Source organism: Branchiostoma floridae, chromosome 7 (assembly GCF_000003815.2).
Source record: "Branchiostoma floridae strain S238N-H82 chromosome 7, Bfl_VNyyK, whole genome shotgun sequence".
Lineage (NCBI taxonomy): Eukaryota > Metazoa > Chordata > Leptocardii > Amphioxiformes > Branchiostomatidae > Branchiostoma > Branchiostoma floridae.
Window position 1 is genome coordinate 5,410,897 of NC_049985.1, and position 27,388 is coordinate 5,438,284.

General features: G+C 41.2%; 2 protein-coding genes across 2 annotated transcripts in view; both read right to left on the bottom strand.

Annotated features, from left to right (window-relative positions):
- Positions 1–7,172, bottom strand: part of LOC118419546 (microtubule-associated tumor suppressor candidate 2-like) — a 32,780-nt gene extending 25,608 nt beyond the window's left edge. The window contains exons 1-2 of the mRNA XM_035825978.1: positions 7,052–7,172; positions 5,247–5,351 (exon numbers count right to left, since the gene is read on the bottom strand). Of these exons, the coding sequence (XP_035681871.1) occupies positions 5,247–5,351; positions 7,052–7,067 (121 nt within the window). The 5' untranslated portion in view covers positions 7,068–7,172. The remainder of the gene's footprint in view (positions 1–5,246; positions 5,352–7,051) is intronic.
- An 856-nt stretch (positions 7,173–8,028) lies between these two features.
- The window catches only part of LOC118419361 (mucin-19-like), a 36,174-nt gene continuing 16,814 nt past the window's right edge, over positions 8,029–27,388 (bottom strand). Inside the window, exons 2-8 of the mRNA XM_035825722.1 lie at positions 13,195–17,926; positions 12,849–12,902; positions 11,392–11,469; positions 9,624–9,770; positions 9,399–9,425; positions 8,292–8,474; positions 8,029–8,117 (exon numbers count right to left, since the gene is read on the bottom strand). Of these exons, the coding sequence (XP_035681615.1) occupies positions 8,029–8,117; positions 8,292–8,474; positions 9,399–9,425; positions 9,624–9,770; positions 11,392–11,469; positions 12,849–12,902; positions 13,195–17,926 (5,310 nt within the window). The remainder of the gene's footprint in view (positions 8,118–8,291; positions 8,475–9,398; positions 9,426–9,623; positions 9,771–11,391; positions 11,470–12,848; positions 12,903–13,194; positions 17,927–27,388) is intronic.

The following is a 27,388-nucleotide window of genomic DNA, read 5'->3' on the forward strand; positions in this document are numbered from 1 at the left end:
TCACAACACCATCAGCAGGATAGCATAATGTGCTATCCAGGATTATGTTTCAACCTATGATAGATAAGGTTATGTTTTAGATCATAGATTTATGCTTCAAGGACCAAAAGACTTGACGTCTACTAACATAATTCTTCCAGGCCACATATACAAAACAATGTACATGTACAGTCTTAGCCAAGCCACCTTCCACACTGATAAAATGTGTCTTAATAGATCACCAGTGCAACACATCACCCATTATAATGCTCTCTGTGTCATACATATCTAAACTGCGTATACTTGGGAGGTGCTATACTACTACGTAGTAATGATCTCTCAAACACCCTGTGTTTTGAACAGACAGCTATATGTACATAATTATGTAGCACAGCAGATAAATGGTAAATGGAAGTTATAACACACTTATAAAATGTGCGAGGTGAAATGTTTTTTTTTTCTAAGGCCACACCAATTTAATTTCTTGGTTCACGGATTTTTTCATAAAAAATATGGAGCGAGAGGGCGAAATAAAAATAAAAATTGTAAGATGGTTGGGGTAAAGGTAACGTCTAATCCAAAACATAAAGAAAAAAAGTTTTCAGCTTGAAAAAAGTACAAAAACACTTTTATTGTACAGTAACAGCACCTGTACCCACACTTTAAGGAGCTTACAATATAAAGGCCAATTTGCTACACCAGAAAGTTGGTGAATGGTTTTATTAATGGTGAAAATTTGCTGAGTGGTAATTTTTATTTTTATTTTTTTTCCTAAAAAATAGGAGCGAGCGAATCCGTGAACCAAGAAATTAACTTGGTGTGGCCTTTAAAACTGCAGAGGAGAAATTTGTAAGAGTAACAAAAATTATGCCATCTCTTTCATAGATTTGTAATAATTTCATCTCACGAAAAGCAGCATCCTACTTGTGTGGGATATACATGTACATGTAAATATTGACAACTGAAACACAGATGAATGCATAAGGTGAACGAAGGTTAATGAGTACTGATGACAATGTTTCGCCTCTCATGTTAATGACAGTAACGGTATCGGACCTGCATACAAAATCAGGTAATGATCTAAGCCACCTAGGAGCTCCCATTATTAAAGTCATCCATCAAACCAAATGCACCACACTATACAGGCACTGATATAGGCTGCCTTCCCACTGGACAAAAATTGTTGAGGGCCCGTTCAGCAACCAAAATCGGATTTGTATAACGGGCTTGGTTTCACTACCTTCGCTAGTAATTTGAATAAGACATAAACATTGTATGATTCAACAGCCAACAATGCACACACAAACTTTGACAAAGCATTGACAAATTTGTTTTCTCTTTCTGTTAAATATTGTTTGAAATCAATTGAGGGATCTGTTAAATGTCTAATCCCTCATCGGGTCTCATCCCCTGTGGAAAGGGGTGTATAAAAGTACAGTCGACAAAAACTAACATTTTGTAGGATTAGCATCCTGTGGGTCTTATTGGTTTATCTGTGCTCCTTTACTCCTAGCATTATTCATTTGAAGGCATGTTGTGTGGATCACTGATGATGACCTTAACGCAAATCTTGCCCATGCGTACAGTCATAATGCTGGATGTAATATTACATTTTATACAAATTTGGCATGATTCCAGTAACATATTTGTAACCTGATCATGTGTACACTATTTTTTTACATGTCGTCAGTTGTTTACATTCCAAATGAAGCAACAGAAATAACAAGGTTTAATTCAAACATAAACATGGCTTAATTCTGACATGCCCATTTATTCACTGTAGAGTGTAGAGTCTGTCAAGGGATTTACGGGATAATCTGACAATTCACATGCATATCATTTAGAAGTGGACAGCATGGAAATGTCTTTAAAACATTTATGAAATCATTCAAAGTGGTAATTTTTATGATTAAGTTTGGTTTTGTCACACATACACCTACACACACTCTCTCTCTCTCCCTCTATATATGAAACCTGTGTATGCTATGCAAAGGCAGCAGGAAAGCTGGGTGACTGTACTAGCTTATTGAAAAAAGAATGTATGTCTCTATTAAAACTTATATCAACTCTCACTGGGAACTCTGATGGTGAACCTGTTACTAATGCCTGTGAGCTAATGATCATTATTGTCACGAGAAAACGTAGACTATCTTTTAGTTTTATTCAAGTAAAATTTCTTGACCCTACGCCATGCACAAATGTAACTTGCAAAACCAAAAGTTACAGAGTGAATGCAAGTCCAATTTTGGCATTTCTCTGTACATGATTAACATTTTCCATGAGAGTGTCAATAGTTGATTTTTTTTCAAACAACACAGTATTTTTCCTTAAAGGAAAGCATCAGAAAATCTTCAATTCATTATTTTCCAGTAGTTTACTCATTAAAAAGTTGATTTACGTCAATTTTTACATTAATCCGCCCAATATGACCCTGTAGACACGTTTGAACTTCGCGCTCTCCTCCCCTCTCCCGCCGCGCTGGCCGATGACGTAATGGCCTCGTTCTGATTGCCTGCGCGCTGACGTCACAACTCAGAATTGAAACTTCTGGCCATGCCAGCCATTTTGCTCGGTGAACCTCGGTCCCTTCGGCAGGAAATCACACCGCCATTCTGGAAGCCAGTCCGTTGTTGTTGACAATTAACTTCGTGGACCTGTAAGTCGCGTTGTGAGCTGTCTACGAAGCCATAGTCCCCGGGAGACTGAACATGAATTAGCTTGTCTGCAGCGGGTGAACCGCGCGGCGACGGGACGAAATCAAAACAATGGTTTTTGGGGAGGTTCACGCACCGTGCCATTCTGGACTATTACAAGAGCGAGTTCGGGTCAGTTCTTACCTTCTCCTTTCCGAACAGCACAGTGATAATTACACGTAAGCTTCCACGAATTTTGGTTGAATTCACAGTTGTAGACCTCGTTTGTTCTACTGACAAGATACCCTTGATCGCTACCAAGGAGGTTAAAGAATCTCTTTCTTTAACCTCCTTGATCGCTACATATCGAACAACCCCCTTTTCGCGCCGAAACAGATAGCACCACAACTTGTACAGATCGTGCGAGTTACGCCTCGCCTCTCACTTTATTTTCTGTTTCTCGGGTAAATTATCTGGACTGGTCGGTTTTTCAATCATGTAGCTTTGGCGGAGATTGCTGGGGGTTCATTCAAAACAAATCACGGACTCTGAAACGAAGCCGACATTTCGCGCCATTCACAATGCCGGCCTGTGTTGTATGTAAAAACAACAATGCTGTATGTATGTTTCGGCGCGGAAGGGGGATCGTTCGATATGTAGCGATCAAGGGTATGTTGTCAGAGAATGATTTTTTTTAATGTCCCTGCCAGTTGGACAATTGTGAATTCAACCAAAATTCGTGGAAGCTTACGTGTAATTATCGCTGTGCTGTCCGGAAAGGAGAAGGTAAGAACTGACCCGAACTCGCTCTTGTAATAGTCCAGAATGGCACGGTGCGTGAACCTCCCCCACCACCATTGTTTTGATTTCGTTCCGTCGCCGCGCGGTTCACACGCAGGCAAGCTTATTCATGTTCAGTCTCCCGGGGACTATGGCTTCGTAGACAGCTCACAATGCGACTTACAGGTCCACGAAAGTAATTTTCAATGACAACAAACTGAACTCCAGAATGGCGGGGTGATTATTTACCGCTGAGAGGACCGAGGTTCACCGAGCAAAATGGCTGGCTAGAAGTTTCGGATCCGTGACGTCATACAATCTCAGACGATCAGAACGAGGCCATTACGTCATCGGCCAGCGCGGCGGGGAGAGGAGGAGAGCGCGAAGTTCAAACGTGTCTACAGGGTCATATTAGGCGGATCAATGTAAAAATTGACGTACATCAACTTTTTAATGAGTAAACTACTGGAAAATAAAGAATTGAAAATTTTCTGATGCTTTCCTTTAATATAATTCAAATTCTACCTTCTTTTTCTATAAGGAAGAAATGCAATGAATATCCTGACCCCTTTCTAAACCACTCATGGTGTCCAAAAGATTGACAACACATAAATATTAACAGAAATGTGTAATTAACAGAAAAAGTATCTTACCTCTAAGGAACATCGCAATGTCTGCACAATCCCAGATAACATATTCTGACAACATGACTGTCCAGATTGACCTTGACCTGATCAAACCGTCACCTCAGATTGTTGAATTGCATACCCTTCAAAGACTTGTACATGTGCAATGTTATCACCACCAAGAGAGACCACAGCTGAAGACAAGATACACACTTGATCAAAGCGACCAGTCCCAACCAACTCTACTTCTGTCCCTGATCTAATTCTGGTGTTGGGGCACTTGTTGACAGACGGAAGCTGACGACATAGGTAACATGCCTGCCATGGCCCACCCAGACAGTTATTCACATGTAATCTATTTAAACTGACATCTGCAACTGACATGTACGGTAGAAAGAAACTTACAAGAGCTTCATTTTCAATATTTTTCTGTGGGCTCTCAAGGCAACAATACATATCAACTTTCCTCATATTTTTCAAGTTATCACATGAATTGACTTGAAAATAACTTGTACCAAAAAGCTTCTTAATTCTTTTTTTAATCAAATTCATGCCATCTTGAAACGGATGACAAGACGACACTTTGAAACTTTGAGTTTGACACTGTTTGGCTGCATACACATCATAATACTGATGCTGGCAAATGGTGCAGACATCACCACATCTGATAGGGGGAGCTGCTGAATGCTTGGGAATACTGCATTGCAAATGTCTGGGAAGGTTTTGCAGATGTCAGTCACTTGTGGGCCTCCTAACAACTTTCCTTTCTACTGCAGCTGCAGTGCAACTTCCACTAGTATCGTGGCATTTGTTATTTGATAATCATGTATGTAAATCACCCACTGGCAATCAATACACAAAATTAACTAATTACATTCGTAAGTACAGGTACTGCAAAAATCTGAATAAATGTGACTTCCTTTGGAAAAAGTCAAGATGTCCTTAAGACAAATCTGGGAATGCCATCAATGTCTCAACCTTACCTTGATAAAACTTTTTACCTTTATGCAATCAGTTGCCATATTTGTTTGTTTGTCTTAGTGTGTGTCGACAGTTCTTTGTATATTGCAGAGTAAAATGCTGACAAGATATGCAAAAAATGGTGCGGTAGAGGATACTTACAAAAAAAAGACATCTTGAACAGCAACATTCAGTATAACTCCAGCAACTGTAACAGTATCTAGCACTAGTCTATAGGTACAATGTTATAAGAAGAAACCAGCCTTACCATTTGCATGGGCACGAGTAGCTGGTGAGGGGGGGACAGGCAGAACCCTCTTGGGACTCGGGGACACGGTGGCAGATGTCTTACTGTCACCACCTCTCTTCACACCTGCAACAAAATAATTACCATGGTTACACAAACAATGACAGCAACATCTACATAAATTTTATTGCCACCTAAAAAGAAGCAAATAAAAGATTTTCTATATGAACCAACTCCTTTCAAACGTGTCATACCTGGGCCCTGGTGATATTCCATAAGGTGGTGATAACATGAGAACATATCACACAGGCTTCTACTGTTATCACACAAACTAACAAACATTAAAATAATTCGAGCACATTTCTGTGTGCAGATTCAGATGTTGGAGTGGATGTTGCTGCAATTTTTTGTTTGTTTTAAATTTTCCAAGTTTCTGGGTGGGTGTGACATGGTGTATTCTGCATCACCCTCAACCCTTAGTCATACACACATTATATACATATACATAGTATCAAAGCTATACTGTCATGACAAGGACCGTATGACAAGATTAAAGTTAGTACATGTATTAGATCAGATTAGAACTAAACATGCCAATTCTTCCTTTCCTGAATTTTGCAAACTATTAATCTTCTAAACTCTGTATGAGAAACATACAAGACGTAGTATACCAGTAATTTTAGAAGCCAATCCTACCTAGCGAAAAAGACTGCGAGATTCGCTGGAAGGAAAACATGGGTGATCCTCTCACTGTCCAAATCACTTGCTCTGTAAGGCTACGTTATACAGCACTTTCCTGTGCCCCTGTCACTTGTTCCCATGCTTTATGACCAATGGTTTCAACCACTTTCATCCCCACAATTGATACAGAGGGAGCGGCCACGTGACCACAGCTGCGCACATGTCACAATATGACGGCTGATTGGAAAAGTGATAAAACGGTGATGTGGGAACCCTTCGTACAAGCATCTTTGGAGATGGTCCAAATTGACAATTAGCTACCCTTGTCTTGCTGAAGAGAAATACAATGTCATGTATTTCCTAACAAGCAAACCTTTGGAATAGAATTGTACTCCTTCTGTAGGCTATGTCCTAAGAATGCAACAGTAGCTGCATCCACTTTATAGTCTTAAAAAGCCATAAATTTTCAGCCCTAATAAGAAAAAGGGCCTTTTAGTAGATTGCTGCACATAGTATTGTTTTTAGCCTGGTGGGAAGCAGTTACCACAAACCATTTTACAACTCCCACTGCACTTGTAGATATAAAGATAGATGTAACGTTTAATCAGAAGATGCAAAACAAAGCTCTGATAAAACCCTGTTATTGTACAACTGCTGACATAGCAACACAATGTCAGTTACTGATTGCCCCATTACACTTTCCTGCGAGTAATATTAAATACTGGGGTCAAACATGCTGCATGGAGCTTAAAAATCAATAGCTTCATATTGGATAATACTTCAATGCCTTGGAAATATGTTGATAAAGAAATAATTTTAGATACCATGGTCCCTCTTTTACTCACTCACTAATTCATTTGTGATTTTTGGTTTGTGGGTAGGTTTCGCAGATGTATGTCACTATTTGTTTTCCTAACTACTGCAGCTACAGTGGCCTATTATATTCCATATTACCTTCTGTTCTGGACATGCCATGGTCTTGATTTGTAGATGGTAGATATTTTAGGTAGGAAAATATATTTGGAGTAGTAGGAAAAAGTTTGGGTCCACTTGACTCCCCTAGAAGCTTGTTGTTAAGTGATATTAATCATAACCAAGTGTTGGGAGGGGCACTCTGTCACACTTAGAGTTGAAAGCTGTCTCACCTGATGTTCCAGGCATGGGCGAGGGTCTGGAGCCAGGTGTGGGCAGGTACCGGCCTGGGTGTCTACCTGCAGCAGGAGGCACTTTGGTGGACCTCGCAGGGGGTTTGCTTAGGGCTGCAAAAACACAAACATAAGAAAACATTTAGTACCGTGCCTTTGGTCATTCTGATGAAGACTTTTGATTAAAACCGGTCAAAACCGGTAAATCGTTGTGTCTCAGCTGTCATCATTCTGACGCCAAATTGACTACTGTAACAGTATTCAGCACAGTACCTGACATTATATACAAACAGATACTTTTTTTTTCTAATACTAATACATCATTATTGCTGTGTATTTCCTCTATTTCAGTATTTAGTCCCTACTTGGGCTTCATAATATCAAGATGAGAAGGAACATTATTAATACCTGTTAATAATGAAGCCTGTTGCTACTACATGTGGGTCTGTCATCAATACAAGTCTTGACTGATTGTTTGTATGATTGATGGAACATCACACATCCAAAACTTAGCAATTAGGGCTGGGTACCGGTACAGAAAATTCAGGTCCAGGTCCGGTTCAGGTCCAGAGGATCAGGTCCAGGTTCGGACCTGAACCTGGACCTGATTCAGTATGACTCATGCCAATGGTCCATTTCACTACATAGAAATTTGTTTGGTGGAGTATTAGACTTACACTGGCGTCTTAAAATCCTACAACGGTAACTGCACCTGTACGATTGACTGTAAAACTTGGTAGAAATGACTATAAACTCTACTCTACTTCACTCTTGTTATTTTCTTCCACCTGCAAGCGCCAAAATGTGTGAATGCCTGATGAAATAATATGTTAATTTTCTAACCGGTCCAACATCCGGTCCACCTAATTTTTTCAGGTCCGGTTTTTCTGGACCGGTCCAATAAGAAAAAACGGTTTTGTACCGGTACGCTGTACCGATACCCAGCCCTATTAGCAATTGGTCTAAATGATGTAATCTTAAAGCAGATGTTGGGGTGAAAGGTCACAATCTTCTCTTTCTCCTGGCTGGGACTGCCAGAAAACATCATAATCTTTCTGCTTGGAGACTATGGTTGATACAATGGTCAAGCTCAGGATGAGTAAAAAGTGGGCCACTTTGGCAAGCTCTGCCCTTGGATCTATGGGATGCATTTCATAATATTGGCAAAGCGATGGGGATGCATTACTACTGCTACAGGAATATACAGTAGATGTAGTAAGTAGATGTTTGTATTCCTTACCATCAGCCCTTGCCCGTTGTGCCCGTGCCTCCTCATGTGACGACGAGAGCCGGGAGCTGGCGTTGGAGGTGACGGACAGGTCGGAGGCGGAGCTGTGTGCGCTCGAGGTGCTGACTCGTCTCTTACTGTGGCCGTTCCGCTCAGAGTGCTGGATCTCAGCATGCTTCCGGTTGGTCGGCTTGTCTACAAAGGAAGCAACAGCCGGATTAAAGTTAAAGTTCATCAGTCTGTGACGATAATGGACAGTATCAAGATTTCTATAATACTATTTCTGTACACAAAGTAAGGTGCTTAGTTTCAAGCTTTTGATCAGTTCTTGAATCCTTCTTAATATAAATCCTCTGAACATCCGGTGACTTAAGATAAAGTTAGAATACTGGACACCGAGCAGGATTACTTTCTAAGTGGAGAAAATGAAGCTATTAATAATCAAGGCCCATCAACCATTCCTAAACCAAGACAGGGGCTGATGACCTGACAGCTGGGAACGTTTGATCCATTGCTGACATCACACTTCTGTTCAAGTCACATGACACTATCTGGTCATTTCAACTGGAAAAGGATCAGAGGACTGATCAAAAGCTTGTTGGTTCACTATGTGCTTTACTTTGTATAAAGAAATAGTGTCAAATCATTTGAACACTTGCACTCTAGACTCAATCATAGCATCTGTGGTAAAATCTGAAGTAATAACAAAACATTTCAATACAGTACAGTGCAATGATTCCATAAAGCAATCAACTTAAACCCAAGGGACAAGGTGTGCTAGTTTGTGCAAATCAAATCAGGCAGTCAATCAAATAAAGTTATAAAAGAACATGTGTCGTAAAGCCTGGTAATCAAATTAATTGCCCTAGTTAAGGAGTGAATAAATCAAGCAAGCTCTCCTGTGAACATGTGATGGCATAGGCATCTTTGTGCTAAGGATTGGAAAGTGCTAGCCTCCATAGCAGTGTCAGAAAAGGCCAGCGACCCAGTACAAAAAGAAATGGCCAGCAAAAGTGCCAAAAAAGGCCATAGAGAGACTGCTATGGAGGCTAGGATAGTGCTAAGTAGTAAATAATAACAAAGATAAATGCCACAAACTGATGCTAGACACCACCCTACCTGTTTCTTCAACATGTTGTGAGAGAGCTACAATTGTTAAGAGATTGGCAGAAAAAAGAACAAGAAAAATTATTATGGGCAGTTGTGAATGTGATTAATAATGAATTTCCAGTTACAACAAATGAAATGACAAAAGGAACATGTAATAATGTGTCCAAAAATATCATTGAAGGAAGAGGAAGGAGAGTTGAGACTACAATATGGATATATTAGTAGGAAGCTTACTTGTGAGAGTAGTTTTTTTCTGAGTAGAAGAAGGTACTTTCTTCTGAGAGGCAGAAGGGAGTGAGGAGGTGGATGGGGTAGAGGCAGACCGAGCCTTCGTTTCTGCTTTGTTCGTGCTCGTCCGTGGTCCAGATTTCTCATCTTTATCTACGTTGTTAGAAAGGGAGGAAGACATTATGGTAAAGACATAACACACATAGACAAAGGGAACTATAAGGATGTTAAACATTGGTATTTATAGATCCACTTCAGGGTACAGCTTTGTATATTGCTACCCAAACAGCTACACTTTTTGTACATTTTGATTTCAAAATAGAAACATTGAGAAGGAAGAAAAGTTTTTAAACCAAAGAGAAATTTTAGCAAATGCTATCTAAATTTTTTTCTCATCAAAATTCAAGGCTGTACAAAGTACTGCAAAATTATACCCCATAGTGAATCTCATTTATATAGTACTGGGATTGGGGTACGTTATTGGTACACAGAAGATGTTCATACATGTATAAACATGCAAAGTAGCATAGAGCAGTTATCATAGCAGACATATAAATGTGAGTTACAATGAGCAATGACTGACAATGCGAGGGGTACAGTCAAGCAGCATAGGCACATTTGAGATAAACAAAATGGGAGACAGTCACACAACAGAATACAGAGTTAGGCAGAAATTCTCAAGCAAGGAACACCCACTACAAGCTGTCTGTAGACTTCCATCCTCGGTTACAGACATAAGTGCCGTCTACTAAAATGCACCAAGAAGCAATTTAAATCAGAATCTGTGTAGTTTTGGAAACATTTGGCAAGACTGACCAAGCAGAAAAGAAAACAGGAAGGCATAATTGCTATCTTGACTACGAGCGAGTTGAGTTACAAAGAAAAGAAAGGACAGGATAGCATGGCTAAACTAGGACAAAGCCGACAGTTTTCAACTCTTTGTAAATTATTCAGAAAGTTGCTAATCAATAATGCATCCAGTTTCAACCTCTGCTCTTTCCTTCACACGCACACGCACACACCAGGCCAACAGAGATTTGTAATGGGTGCTTTACGTAATGTTGTACCATGTTTCCTCAGGTATCGCTTCTTTGCCTCAGTGAGAATCGCTTTGATTCTTAGCTCATTTGTAAAGAGAGCTGAAAGACAGGTAGACAAGCAAGGAACCAAACAATGAATACACAGAAAAAACAAAAATCCATTTAACCAAACCAGAACCCTATGGAAAGAAAATTAATGAGAGTACTAATAAGAGACTTAAATTAAAAAGGAACGAAACTAACAATGTGCAACAGATAAAGCAGATCTTACTTGAAGTTTTGGATCTCTTTCTGACAATCTTTTCCAGAAAGTAAGCTTTGAGAAATTGCCGGTCCCCTGAGACATAGACAGCAGACACACACATACAGGTAAGGCATTAGGTGTGAAAGCTTTTAAGCAATGGGTTGATAGCTAAGGGATGGCTTCAAATTGACTGGGGGTTGAGAAGTGAGTCAAAATCTTTCAGGAATAGGGAAAAAAACAAGGGAAAGAAATTGACTTACAGCAAATTGGGGACTTCAAAATCACTATCAGAATGTCATGCCTAAACAATAATTTGAAGGCTTTTCTCCACGTTTTGTTTCATACAATTTACTTTGTGTAAAACAAAAAAGGATTTAAGCTGCATTTGGGGACTCACTCCAACACCAAAATTTGAAGTCTGGTATGTATATCATTGTGTATGGTGGCATGTGAGGGTCAAGATGCAAAGTGAAAGAGATCTGGCGCTTACTTGAACCACAGATAAGTTTTAAGAGATTCTTTCTCATGGAATGTTTCTTGAGTTTGAGACGTCCATAAAGAATCTGTCCTGTTAGAGAGAGAGATGAGACAAGAGATAGAGAGGCTGGAATCACAGACACATGAGAGACATGCAAGCACAGCAGGGCTCGAAAAACTGGGTCCTTATAGACTTTTGTGCACTCAAAATTGCAGTTGTGCACCAAATTTTCTACTCTGCACCAGTGCACCTTGATATTTGAGCATTGTTACATATGTAAAATTACTATAAATTTATTGCATTAATGTGTTTATAGAGCAAATTCTTCACATCAAGTGTCAAAAAAATAATAAAACCTAAATGTGGTTTACTTGTTTGAAATTCTGCAGTTACATGTTGCACTAGAAATTCAGTTTCAAGTTCTAAAGACGAGCAGTAAGTTTTGCAATTAAGAGATTCTGCTGACTGTCTACTTTATCAGGTATATATATTAAATGTGCACCCATTTTTCTGTGCACCTGAATTTTTAGATTTGGTGCACCTATTCCAAAAAGTGAATTTCGAGCCCTGCAAAGTTAAAACATCTTTGTCTCCGTCACAAATGATATGAGAGGCACCACATAGTCTAGCATGTATCGTATAGCCTGAGAACACATATTCATCTCTCGGCCATTACTATAGATCATACTGATGATAATCCTGTAAACTATATGCAGCTCACAATGCTGTGATTTAAATCTCAGTGATTCATTTTGGTCAGCAAAAAGGCACCTAGGAGGGCACTAATACCAAGTATCAGCACAGGAAATGCTAAACAATCTCAACATCAGTGGCAAAATGTGAATGTTTGTTTTATGTGTGTCCAAATTACATGATATGTACAAGCAATAGGAGTGGAAAGATCTACATAGACATGGCCAAGAATGTCCTGAAAATGCATACGGAAATTTGGTAAGCAGCATTGCAGACTTCAAGAAAAACATCCTTACAAAGTTTGTATCACTTTGGTATCTGTTCATCATTTCACAAGATGGACAGAAGCAAAATCATGCCAATGATTTTTCATTTCATTTTACCTTATGTATGTAAGTAACATGATAAAAAAAATTTGTTTAAATGATCTTAACATATTCTGGATGCTGCCAGCTATCAAAGCATATTGTACTGTATTTCTAACCATTTGCTGCTACTGTAGATACTTTGCCCTTCAGTAAGACAGAGCTACAGAATCACATCATGCGCACAAGCCAGACTAATGTTTCCATTTGCTGCCATTGCAGCGTCCTGTCGCAATCACTGCCTTCTAAAGCCGGGCACAAGCTGCTTACACTGCGCCGACAGCCCTGGGAAGCAGAAGAGCCTGATTAGTAGCTTTTTTTGTCATCGTCCTGCCAGACTTAATTCAGCGCGCTGAAAGGATTAGCTGGTTATAGCGTGGGATCGGCGTGGGGGTCGCGTGATGTACGTACTTGCGGGAATAATTCTCAGCTGCACTCTCTTCTTACTGTCGCTTTGAGGCTGGCCTGGAAGGGAAGATTAGAGACGAAACCTGATCTCAACGGCATTTCTGGAGTCCTACTGCGGAAATAACTTAAGACTGTGTTACACACACCAATATCTCACTTCCTTTCACATGCTGGCTGCATATATATTGAGGAAGAAAAAATTAGCTTTGACTTTAAATGTATAGTACATAGCAACCTTAGTAATGTACCTTTGACACTATGCAGCAGAACAACTTGCAATACATGTACCTTTAAAATATACAAATCATACAGATCTGTTTTACCTTAGGTACAAAAGGAGAGCACTTACTTGCTGACTTTTCCTTAGTTGATGCAGTCCCATCATCTTTGCCACCATCAGACTTGGTGCTGGCCAGTGATGTGGAGCTGTCTCTCTTCTTCAGCCCTGTGTCAATCCTGGCAGCCACGCCTTTCAGCTGGCCCCGCGGGGATGACACACTCCCGACACTCGCTGCCGAGCCCGGCCGCGGACTGGACCGGACCATGGAGTTCGACCTACTTCTGGTGCTGGTGGGAGTGCTGGTGCCTGATCTGTCACTCCTAGGTGTGGATGTAGGAGTTAAAGCTCTTTGTTGGTCCTTCTCAGCCGCGTGGCCATTGATATGTGTACGTGAAGACATCCTCTTTGGTACTGGGCTGCCGCTGACAGAGCTGGACCTACTGGAAGCTCTTGACGGAGAGTTCTCCATGTTCTTTCTCTGCAGCTCGCTAGAAGATGAGAGCCTCTTCCTGACGGCAGGGCTGGTAGTGGCAGAGCTTGTGCCGCTGGTCGATCTGCTGCTTTCCTTTGCAGAGGAGGCTCTTCTGACCTGCGGAGTGGTGGTAGCAGATCGGATCCCTGGAGTTCTTGTGCTCCGGGGGGCAGCGTCACTCTTGTCTGATACATTTGAAGACAGTCTACGTCGTTGTGCTGGACTGCTTGTTGAAGAGCTTGAGCTGGGCTGCTCTTTAGCTCTGTCAGCTGCCGTTTTCCTGTCTTGTTGAAATGGACTTGCTCGGGGTGTAGGACGTACCAACCCTACTTTGCTACTTGGTCCCATGGGCGTTTTGAAAGTGTTGGAAGGCGGCTGCGACTTGGCCTTTTCTGAAGGGCCGGAGGAGTCGCTTTTGAAACGACTCCCCGCTGTGCCCTTGCTTTGCTGTGCAACAGCATTTGCTTGATTCTTGCTACTAGTGCGAGGCACTGCGAGTTTAGACACAAATTGTGTTGGAGCCTTTGCTGTGGTCTTCCTTGTGTCAGCTGCCTTACTGACACCCACACTTGCCCTTGCTGGTGCTTTTTGCTTGGTGCTAGCTAAGCTTGTGGTACGTGCTTTCTTAGCTTGGGATCCCTGAGAAATGGAAGATTTTGCTTCAGAGCTAGACAGAGCTCTTGTTGCCTGCTTCTTTTTTGCATCTTTCCTATCAAAGTCCATTGTCTTTACAACTTCTTCTCCACTGATATGTTGATTGTCAGCAGCATGGTCGATGATATCAGGCTCTAGAGTCCTAACTACATCTGCAACGATAAGGCTATCCTCTCCCTCCAGAGGATGGACATGGTCGGTACCAAACGATGGAGACTCAGGATCAATTCTAGAGAAGGTAAACTCTTTATGCTGGAAGGGTGTTGATGTTACTAAAGCTGTTGGGTCAAAAGTCTCATCCAACTTATCAAGCTCTAGTGCTGCAACTCCAGCCTCAGTTTCCATAGCGACCTCTGCAGCATCCTCTGCAACAAAAGTCGCCATGGCAGCCTCTTTCTCAGCACCATGGACAGAGACATCCATTTCTGCAACATCCCCTACCTCAAAGGTTTGGTCTGTTACTTTTGCAACCTTGAGTGGAAGTCCTTCTTCAGATGCCACAGTGCTGCCAGCTGGAACTTCATCCTCTTTTTCTTTTGCTTTCACCTCTGATAACATCTCTATCTCCAGTGCCTGTGGCTCTACTGCTATCGCTTCATCAGCCACAGCGTCTGTGGCAGCAGCTGCCTGTTCTCCCATTGCATCAACAATCACAGTTTCAGCACCATGGCTAGGTTCAACTGCATCTACAGGCAGCTTGTCTTCGTTAACTGCTGGCTTTGGAGACTCATCATTCACTGGTTGCGGAGCATCTGGGGGATTTACCTCCTCCTCTACTGATAAATCCACAGGCTTTTCCACAGGTGTGGAAGACACCATCTGTTCTGTTACGCCGGCATCCTCCATAACCTCTGTGGTTGATATGTCATGAGCTGAAGCAGATTCTATGTTGGAAGTAGCATCAGGCATTGGTGCCACTACTTCCTCTTTGACTTGGGATGAATCTTCTGCCACATCTTTCCCATCAGTTGCCCCTTCAGTCTCAGTGGCGTTTGCGGCAGCCTCATCCTCCAGTGACAAGTCATCACTGGTGGGACTTTCCCTCGGTGAGGCGGGAGGTTTGTCTCCCTGCCCCACTCCTGAGTCCAGATCTGTGGAGATCGTATTCCCAGAGGACAGGTCGTTACTGGTCGGGCTTTCTCTCTCTGACTCGGGCAGTCTCTCCACTTGTGCTCGGTCTGAAGACGACTCTGAGTCGTCTTCATCTTCTTCCAGAGGTTCGGTAACCTGAATGGTGATAGCACCGGGCTCAACGTTGCTATCTTCACTTTGTGCTACGGACTGTTGGGTTTCTGTTGTGGCAGATTCCAACGTTTGCACTAAAGGCGAGTCCATGTTGGAATTGTTGTTAACACCCTCAGCAGCTTCAGTGTCCGGGACACTGTCTGTTGTAGCAACAGGATTGACATTGTTTACAACATCTTCCTGCAAGAAGTTTTCACTGCTTATTTCTGGCAGCATGCTCAGTTCATCTAGACGAAGAATACTGTGCACGGGGTCATAGGAGACGTTGTCCACTGCCTGTGTAAATGTTTTATCCGTGACTGGGCCTATTTCACTCGCTGATACCACTTGTAAAATCACATCAGGAAATGGGCTGATATAACCAGCAGCATCAACAGATTGTTGTCCATGAGCACCGATTGCACTTTCGTCTTCTTTGATATCAGACAGCAAGTCTTCTACGTCCATCGACTCTGGTGCTGTATCTAGTATAAAGGTTGCATTGTCTTTATTTCCACAACCCTGTTCTTGTTCTTCTAGTGAATCTGGTGAATTGTCTTGTCCTGATGAAGATGTGCCATACTCTGAAGATGCTCTGCTTGGCAGCAGTGTCTGTGATGGCCCCTCCTCTTCAGCAGTGTAAGTAGTGTTTGCATCTTTGGTAAATGTTCCATCATGTGATGGTAAAGGCAGAGGCACGCCTGTTTCCTGTTTCCTCTGCAGTTCATCAGTTTCATTTGGAGCAACATCACCAATAGGAATGGCATCAGCATCCATTTCAACAATTCCAGCCTGTACTACTGTGACACCCTCTCTGTCTGCCTCTAAAGAATCTACAGACTTAGTGTCTTGAGACTCAGGCGTGGAACTACAAGTTCCATCTGCACCAACAGTGAGCTCAGGCTGGTCTGCCAAATGTTGCTTTTCTTCAGGCACAACATAAGAGATGTTTTGTCTATCAACTTCCATGTCAGAATCTTGCTGCTGTCCATCAGTAATATCCAGTACTTTATCATCATCTACTTCTGCTGGAAGATCCTCCTGGAAGTCACCAGGGATTGTCTCACCACTCATGGGAGGACAGGAGGCCATCTCTGACTCAGGAGACCCGAGCGACTCATGTAGTCTTTCTTCTGTGTCTAGCTGTATTTCCATAGTGTCAACATCAGCGACGTTCATGTCTGCTTTAGCCCCTTCAGGATCAGTCTGAGCCTGGGGCTCATCTTGTGCTGATGTTGTGGGAGGCTCAACATCTACATCCTCAACTCTATCAGTGCCTTGTACAGCTGCCATTGCAGAACTGTTTGTTCCAGTTTTAACTAATTTATCTACGTTATCTTCTGGATTGTTGGACACTGATGTGAAGGTGGAGTCTAGAGTAACTGTTGTGTTTATTTTCTCCATTACTTCATCGGTTTCTCCCTTATCGACCACTGCGTCAGCATTTGACCAAGCTGGGGAGACATTTCTCTCCTGGATGGGGGAAACTCTAGTTGTTTGGAACAGGCTTGTTTTACCCTTTCCGACCCTCCCTGTATTTTCTTTGGCTTCTGACGTGTTACTATCAGCACTGTTTTGCTGGGTGTTTGGGAAGACTCTGGCTATGGGTCCAGTTGCGTAGATTGTTTGTCTGGGCTGCTGAAGACTGCTCCTCCCGTACTTTGGAAGAGCAAGCTTTGAAGGATGCTTTGGCGGCTTGCCGTATACTTTTGGCTTGACCTCTTGCTCTGTTGTTGTACCGCAAGCACCGTCTAGCTCAACTTTAGATGCTGCTGCAAAGATGCCGTATTTGTCTCCGCATTCGAAGTACCGCACGCCTTGAACCGTTCCATCGTGGTTTCCAATGGGCTCATCCAGTTCAATTCCACACCATTCCCCCTGACTGAAGTGCACAGTACCAACGTAGCTCAGCACACCACACTTTGACCCTCCAATAGTCACCCTGTTCCCAAGCTCCAAGTTCTTTGCAGACTGACTAAGAACCAGTTCTTCAGCAGTGATGACTGTTGCACCTTCTGTCTCTTCAGTGGTTTTAGATTTATTGTCAGAAATTGGAGGATTTTTCTTTGCAAAGTTAAGTGAAGGAATTCCTGATCTTCTTCTATCAGCTTTGGCTTTCTTTGCAGCTTTTGAGACCAGCTCTGGATCAGGACCTTTCTCCTTTTGCTCGCTGTCCCTTTCAACTCCACTGAATACTGACTTCTTTGGTATCTCTGCTTGTGCAGGAGGCTGCTTGCCAGATATTGCAGGTGGCTTTAGCCCTCTCTTTGGCTGAGAGCTAGAGGGAGACGGAATCCCAGTTGGCTTTTTCTCGTCAGTGACTCTGCTTGGTGAGCTCTCCTCAGTCTGCTCTACCCTCTGGGCTGGTTCTGCTGCAGGGAGAGACTTTCGCTGTGGAAGGAAGGACCTCCGTCGAACGCTCGTTGGTATGCGGCTCTCTGCCTGGGTAGCCTGCAGAGACATGGATGGAACAGATCCAATATTAGTGAACAGCTACAATATTGCACATCATATTCACTCAGACTGTAAAACCAGCAGCATCTTGAATGCTACAATAAAACAGTTACCTTATGTACGTTACATGTTCACACCTGCAAAGATCAGAATCAGATGACTGATTGGAAGACTAGCTAAACCTTGGAGTATTTGCAGCAGGCTTCATTCTTGCAGACGTCTTCTCAACAACACTGCAAATAGGTGCTTACACACCGTACAAGTGTTTCACCTGCATACCTATACACTGCTAAAACCCATTCTTTATTATAATATAACATCCTGCAAAAAGAAATGAATTTACAGTATTGGGTCAAGCACAGGTACACTCAAATTCAAAAGGGAGTCTACACATGCATACCAGCAGATGTGTCTCCAAGGAAATCACAATCTATCACTTTGATCTGATGCATATCTATAGCTATAGGCTCAATGTGTATGGGCAGGAGAGTCCTACAAAACATGTATATCATCTGTGAAAAACATTACATATAATACATATGTCTCAAAAGCCTCCATAAAATGCTGTCTGTGCTTTATGACTGCAGTAATGAAGCCACTTGGGTATGCTAAAGTAGACATAAGAAGAAAGTCATCACATTCTTTGATACATGTGATGCATAAAAAAGTCAACTGCGATAATAAAAATGAATCGTTATGATATAGGAGCACTGAATGTAAGCTACAGTTGAAGAGACTATTGCATGTCCACCAGCATTCACAACAATGTGCCAAATGATACGAACTGAACACGAGTCACAATGTCCTCAAGACAGTATTCGACTAGTACCTTTGCCAAGGTTATGTTTTCAGTGCTACTTGCAATTGTGTGCATTGCTGTGTTTGTGGACATAAAATTCAAAACTTGAGAAGCTTTAAATCGTAGGTGGATAGGGGTAGGGAAAACTATGGTCTTAAATGGGCCCCCAGTACGAGTCCTAGCAACTCTCACTAGTACCGCAGAGCAGAACTTCCTGTTCGATATCTCGTTAAAGATAAAAATTTCTCTTCTAAACTGAAATGTGGACCCAAAAGCAGACAGACATTTTAAGTGAATAGCGATAGTTGGAGAGAATAACATAATTGTAATCGTACTTGGACAGCTTGGGATTGATCCTAAGAGAATAAAGTGGTGCATGCAATTAAAACATCACTACCCCCATAGCTGGTCGTTTGAGTGAGTACAGCTGTCCATGGAGCATGGAATCCTGGGGGATCTCCCATCATGAGGGCAGAGTGGGTAACATATGCACCCTGCTGGAATTCTGTTATACCTGCCCAGTGATTGTCTTCTTGTCACATACAGTTATTTTGAAAATTGATAAAAGAGACTGAAATGGGTCACATCAAGAAGTCAAATGTTTTATGACCCGCATGCTAAAATACAGTGTAGGCCATGTCAAAAGTCATAGAAATAATGGTACATGAAAACATATAGTAGATACAGGAAATACATTCCAAGAAAAAAATGATAATGTACCACTCCATTAAATACAAAATGTACATGTGGAATTGTAAGACTAAGATTGGCATAATCTGGTGAAAAAATTCAAAATTAATTATTTTCACAGTTATAACATTTGATAGGGGACATAAAAGATGTTTATAGTCCTACAGTTATGATTTATGACATTTTAAGATTACATCATTTTTCTTAGGCATGAATAAAACATGGGGTTTTCAAAGTGACATTTAAAAGCACAGGCTCCTATCACAATATATATCTTGAACTTAAATTTCAGGCTTTCTCATGTGTGCAAATTTTAAGGGCCTACTAGTAACAGTTTTCATCACTACATTCTTATATAGTTTTATACCTTATCATACTTTATAGTTTTGCAGAAGAACAAATGCTGTTTTAGTTATTACAATCATAAAATGTCAAGGCTATAAATTTGGCCATATTTTTTTCACGGCTGCTTGAATCTTGGCATTTTGAATATACCAGTCATAACAAACTGGGCAATGTTCCTTTCGAAAGCATTTTTATATCCCAGACTACCAAAATAAAATGGAAAAGGTAAAACAGCATTCACATCATTTACATTATAAATAATAATGGTTATGGAATGCTAAAAAATTTAAGACCATCTTGTATGGAATAGGTACATGTACCTTTTCAAATTTCACACATCAATGTCAGCTGACAGGGACATGTACGTAATGCTATGGAATAAGCAATAGCTATTTAGTATATTTGTACAGTACTGTGCATGCTTCTGACTAATCAGTTATACAGTAATACATGGACATGTACATTGATAAAAGGCTCAGATAGCAGAACCAGATCACATACATGTACTGTATGATGTACGTGTACAACCACTTGGCCAGGGTTCCTGAAAAATTTACAGCTAATTCGACATCTACCACTAGTAATATAATAGTAATATGCAAGTACAGTTGGGTTTTGACAACCACTAACATGATTTTCCTGGTGGAAATGGGATTTCCTGGCCTTAGTTATGTCCAAGGTGACTGCAATTACACCACTTACCTTCAAATTGACAGTGAAATGAATATTTGATGCATCTCTATGCAGTATAGAATAAAGGGAAAGCTGCTCGGATCAAATGACATGACCATGGGATGAAATGCAAAATTGACCTCCCTACGCCGAAAAATGAAATAACATCATATCACATCTACAAAAACATCATATCACATCTAAGAAATAAGACAGCATAGATTTAAACAGCACCAAGAATAGAAACATACCCTTTACCCCACGGCTAAGTACTTAATACTTCTCGACACTGTAGAATAAAGAATGTCCTTCAACCTACCCAAGGGCAAATGGACAGCCTTCACCCACTAGTTCAAGGTATATATCCTGCAAGGTGTCCCCTCCCACCTGCTCCAGCCAATGGAATGATCCCTACTATCTACCGCCTCCGATCTTCTGGGCTGTGAATGCGGAGAGATCGCTGCCACGCTACGACGTCCGTGTGATCGGTCACGTGACGGCACGTGTGCGTTAAAGAAGGCGGTGATGGATATACGGATGATCCCCAGATACCGCCCAGTCACGTATCATTTGGGAGAAAGGTCAATTTGTTGCCAGTGGCAACCGATATAAATGTGCCAAGCTGCGAAAATAACCGGCATAAAAAGGACATTAAGGACCCCCACGATATGTCATGGCATGCACCTTGTCAACACATGAAAAATGTGCCTAGATTATCAGGGTGATTCTAATCACACAAAAGAAACAGACACTAATACACATGTACATGTACACTGGAGCAAGCCCTGCCCCTTTCTACAGTATCTAATATTCATAACAGCAATTATGGTGGCATTCCCGCTACCTTAAGCTGGTGTGTTACGACAAAGGGCGGTTATACCGGCTATAAAGATACAGATACAGATACCTTGTTATTGAAATATGTCACAGATCTGTCGTTTGAAGACGTCTTGACAAGCGATTTTACTTCAAGTCTGAACATACATAGCACAAATGTCACCTACACAAAACTGCCCTGATACTGTACTGCTTTTTCAGGCCGGTAAAAACACTCAAGTGCAATTGACACACCAGCCACATTTGGCCCCCTGAGCTCACACATGCCTTGCGGCACCATCACAGAACAATCACAGGTAATAATGGGGTACTTGACTTACTTTGTTTGGGGAATACAACCCTGTTCTGTGTCTGCATATTATAACACAGCTGTGGCTGTGTCTCTCTCTGCTTTGGCTAAAACAGTCAGCTGAGCTGAGATCCTTGTTAATGCAGGGTTTTAAATGTGGGGTTGCCTCCTGCTGCAACCATTGATTTACATGTGTAATGAAGTGTTGCAGGTCTATAAAAACGTGGGCCGTACCATTCATGTTGAGCTAGTTTGAAAAGGGTCAGAATGACGCAGGTCAATCTGAATAATTTGTAAGCTGACTGAACTCGGGCATGTACTTCAAGTTCAAGCCTTAGTATCATATTACAAATCTTTTTTCTTTTAATGTTAACACTAAACGCCATGCAAATAAGAGAACACAACTGGATAGTATATGTCCCGGTCACCATCCATCCATGCAAAATAATATATGTACTTGAAATGGGTCCTTTCTAAACACTGCATACAAGTCCAGATATGTCATGAAACCATGTGTATTGTAATTATAATGTAATAGCCCTGCCATACATCAAAACATCACATTCTCTAAAGACTATCATAAACCAATTAGACAGACACTCCTTCCAGCAGCATATCATAATTGCTTCAATGTTACTTTGAAATATCATTGCTGGCCTCAAGGTTTTCATAATTTCTTTTCATTTTCTACATTAATCAAATTTTCACATACTGTGTCTCTGCTATGTGTGCCTTGGCCTTTGGCAGAGAACCAAAATGCATATAGATAGCTAAGACCCCATTCACACTCAGAAAAACGATTCGGATAAAACATTTATCCGAATAAAAAAAATTCCATCCGATCCAAAATTGCGTTCACACTCGTCTTCGGCAATCCGATTAGTGCGCCCTCAGTCTTATCTGAATGAAACATTATGTTGAGGTCAAAGGGTAGCGTCATTTCTTACAGCTCAAAATGGCGGGAATCCACCAACTTTTGATGCTGTTGTTCCTCTGGAGAATGTTCTGTAGTCGTAGAAGGGAACGCAATCGACGATCTTTGATCTCGAGAAGGTTTCACCGACAAAATCTTCTGCATATTGGGATAGCTGTAGTACAGCTCAGATGTACGCCAACAGAGCGACAGACAGAACGATCTGGGAGCGGGAGCGAAGCCATGATTGGTGGAACAACATTGTGCTTTGAACATTTTCAGACTCGGACTGGCAGAAAAACTTCTAATTGAGCAAACTCACCTTTGATAAGTTGCATCCTATCCACTTAAAGTGAATCCTATCCACTTGCGCGTTCACACTGCCGAATCGCACGAATCGAGACTCCCCGCGGCGCAGTTTTATCCACTTCCCGAAGTTCTATCTACCTCCCCGAGGTGGATCGCGAGGGATTCGAATCGATGAAATCCAAGTGATTTGGGAGCGTTCATACTGCTAAGTTTTATTCGGATCGGGTAGTTTTATTCGGATAACATGTTTTATTCGAATAGTTTTTCTGAGTGTGAATGGGGTCTAATAATACAGCAGACACCGTAGGCATCTCCCTGGTCTAGTCATAAAAATGCTAAAAAAAGGTATCCATTAGCGTGGAGCATCTGGGTATTGGGTGTCAGTATGTATTACAGGTATTTAGTGCTGCCCGGTAATGCATCATCCTATTAATGACAACAGATTTTACGATAAAGCAGATCATCCCATCTCACATCTGCGACCCATGGACACAAATAGGGTCCTACCATTAACATTAAGGTACTGCTTTTTTTTTAAATTTTAACAACCTTGTCAAGTGTTAAGAGAAAGAAATATGCTGACAGTAAAATTGAAATATCTTTTTTTTTAAATTGAAGTAAACCACAAACAGATTTTTTCCCCTTCAAAATTACACAATACATGACCATTCTATTAAAAGCTATTCTAATTTTCAGACACAAATAGATGATTTTTCTATTCAACTAATTGTGCTACACTGTAACATAATTATAAATACATTGTAGCAGGCTTCACAGTTCAAAGCAGGTGCTGAACCACATCAGAATATTAATTACTCATGGGTCAGTGATCTCATGGCCTAATTACTCCAATATGTCATGAATATATTTACTACCCGGACTCTACCATTATCTCAGGGGGTATACCATGATCAAGCTGCTATGACTCATGATAATGTTATTTACATAATCAAGTTATTTACACCATTACTCATTGAAATTACAACTCAACCCAAAACGTTAACTGGTTTGAGAGGCATTTAACAGTTTCAATGAATGTATCAATAACAATCTTTAATTCATTGAAATGGTACCTTCTTCAATGCTGAGGTTTCCTTGCTTATCAAATAGGGATTGGAAACTATGCTCGAAAGAGTTCAATAGCCAGACTAAAGCCGTCCACTGGTCAGGCCCCTGTCAACAACAGACTAGATTTCAAAAAGACGTAAAAAAACTGCTCTTCCACACTAAGCTCAGGCTATAGCTTAAGTTATCAATAATTCAATACAGCAAACAAAAGAAGTGGTGAAGATGGGCACATCAAATTCTCACCCTGCCAATGCTAAAGTAGCACTGCAAATCAGCAATCTTATCGCCAGGTATCAAGAAGACCATTTGATAAAGGTACTAGTAAGGTAGTCCCATAGATTTTAAAGCCAGTCTGGCTTGTTGTCCACTGTGTCTACGTGTATTACTGGAAGGCTGAACCCAACCTTCTCCTTTCACCAAATTCTACCTCTCCAAGTCCTGTACCCATTTTTACAGTTTGGATAGAGTCACACAAAGGGCCAAATTCCAAGAAAACAACATCAGTGGCATGTCAGAGGATTTGAACCCAGTACCTCTGGGTTCTGGGCAAAACACCGCACCACTAAGACTGCTATTTACCAGATGTTTTATTCATGTCTAAACTTTAGTCTCACTGATTCTGTGCATGCATTTTTCCGCTGCCTCCTTAATAACCTACTCTGGGACCTTTCACCTAACTTCCTATCAGTATATCATGTGGAAAGTAGTGTGCAAACACATTCAGACAAACAAACAAACAGACATACCAAAAACAATTCTTCTCATTTCACGGCGCCTGACAGAGGTATGGCGTACCAGGAAGTAATGAAACCCAAAGCCTCGGGCAAGTAGTTAGTTGGAGTGGACCATAGTTCCTGCTGGGGTTGTGCCAGAGAAAAATTGAATCCAGCCTAGCAGAAGCTACAATATTGGCCATGTCTGCGACTCATGCCAAACAATTAACTGGTTGAGCTCGCCTGCCAAACTAAGTCCCCAAAGATCATGCTGTGAATCTTGAGTATCCTATTCTAATGTGCCAGATATATATATACGTGTGCATGCAAGTCTCTGACATGTCTAAAGAACTTTGAAGTATACGTAAGTATTAGATGACCAAACAAGGGATTCGGGAATCAGAATCCACTCGTGCACATGATTGATCTCAATTCGATTTGGGATTATTCCCCCCCACCCCCACCCACAACCCTTCAAAGCCAGACTCAAACAGGATTCACAACTCTGGTCAATCCTCTCCCTTGGAGAATCCCTATTTATAACCCCTAGTATGAGTGGAGCCTTAGAGGAAGACTGGAAGAATGATTAGCAACAACCTTACCTTCACTTCAGTCTGCTAAAGTCCTTGGTAGGATACTGTTTTACCCAGTAATGAACAGCTTAACCAAACACTGCAGCCTGGAAGTACATGTAACGTTACATGTAGCAGCTTATCTCATCACTTCTGCATCTTACACAGAACTGGAGATGCAGATCTCACGTCTCACATGATTGTGTGGTCATGATACACCTCCCGGCTGTACTGTGCTTTTCATACGAAGTGTTACTCGGACACGTACGCTGACAATTCCCTTTGAAAGTCTGCCAGCTGATGTCAAAGTTGCGCTGCTTGTTGTTGGCAATAACCTCTAATAGCGCTTGTACAAAGTTTTAGGAAGAAGCATGATCATGGCAACAAAGCTAACTATTATATATGAATAGGACAATGAGTTTGCAAAAACTATATTCTACACATGTATGAGATATTCAGTTTCTTCGTGAAATCTCTAGCAAACTGTGCTAACAATTCATACATGAAGCTACATTAAGGCATGTCATGTACACTCAAAGCGAACGGACTGAAGTCAGCTAGTCTACTTGCTACGGAAAAGGCTGTATAACTATAAGGCTTAGATCTTTGTCGATGGTTGGCTCTAAGACAAACATTCAACTTCCAGAAACAACCGCACAGCAGGTATCTTCTCATCCCACCACAAGCATAGATATCTATCTCGCCAAACCTGGGAGTGTAGACTCCTTCCCTTTGCAAGAAATCAATAATGACAGAAGACCAAGGGTGCATTCTCTATCATCCTTGCAGTCATGAAGAATGTTCTGCCCAGAAACACTTAACTTCTCTATCATGCAGCCACAAATTCATCCGTATTGGCAGCAGTAAGACACAGTTACTCCCTGTGACCCTAGTGCAACTATTACCTGTCAAAGCTTGCTCATACTGGCTGACCTGTAGTTTTTCACTGCCACCTCTGTTCTCTACGTCAATTGTTACGTTGTAGCTAAATCTATCAACACTACACAAGCATTCAATAGATATTGGAAAAGATATTGTAACCTATGCAACGGACGAAATTGCAATGCAAGGTTGACCATACATCCAACTGAAACTGTGATGAATCCTGGACAACTCCTCCTGAACATACTGATAACACGCTGCATAAAAACCGGGCAGTGCATGGTTCTACGAATATGATCATCACGGCCATTTGACTGTCAACGTGGCCACTGCTTATTGATAAATACAAACAATTTACCAGCCAGGCTGGCTGCCCAGAGTCCTGCATACACGCATTACGTCCTGGGACAGTGCTGTACATTTGCAGTATACATACATGTACATGTAGTACCCTCTTTCACTGTATGTCTACTGGCTTATATTCCATGATCATGATGTCAATATAACTACAAGTCTTAACTGACTTAAGCTGCCTCCACATATACAATGATTTAGTACACCTTGGATTAATGCCTGTCACAGGTATGGGTATACATTGGCAAAAGTCAACAGCTATTGACCCCCCAAAAGGTAAGACCATAAGCTTATGCCGTCCTGAGCAAGAAATACGATGTGTAGCAAAAGAACTGACATTGCCTCTTTTACACCAGCTGTGTTTTTAATGGAATAATCATGTTTGCTTTGAAGTGGAATGGTTCACTACCATTTCAACATGACCATATATTTGTCTCTGCCCTCTCCCATTACAAGTAACTATTCCTCATGTATTCTATATGTACATACCCAATAAGGGGCTTATGAATAAATATCACATACAACACTGCCTGATGTAATAACAGTAGTTGGCCTTCCTTCCTGTTGGAATATGCATTTATAATAAAATAACTCTCGCAATTTATTTTGAAGGACAGCCTATTCAAATGAGAACTGTGCTTCAAAATCACTATCAATATCACTAATTTAGATGTAATAACTCCAAGCCATTCAATCTGTGCCAAATGAATTGCAGGTTTCAATGGTAAACCTGGTTGGTATTATATTCATTCATCATTTCAAACCATTTCATTTTCAGTGTTGGTTACATGTTGTCCCTGCAAAGATGCTCTGTATATTCCCTGCAGTCGTTATGCCATGAGAATACATGGCCTGAATTCATAAACATGGGTGATACAAATATGTCAACAAACATTATCACAGCCCACAAATCTCAACGTCCTTTACCTAACAAAAACAACAAAAACCATTCCAAAAATTTTTAATCTGCATATACTATAGTATTACATAGATGATTTTGAATAACAATCAAAAGC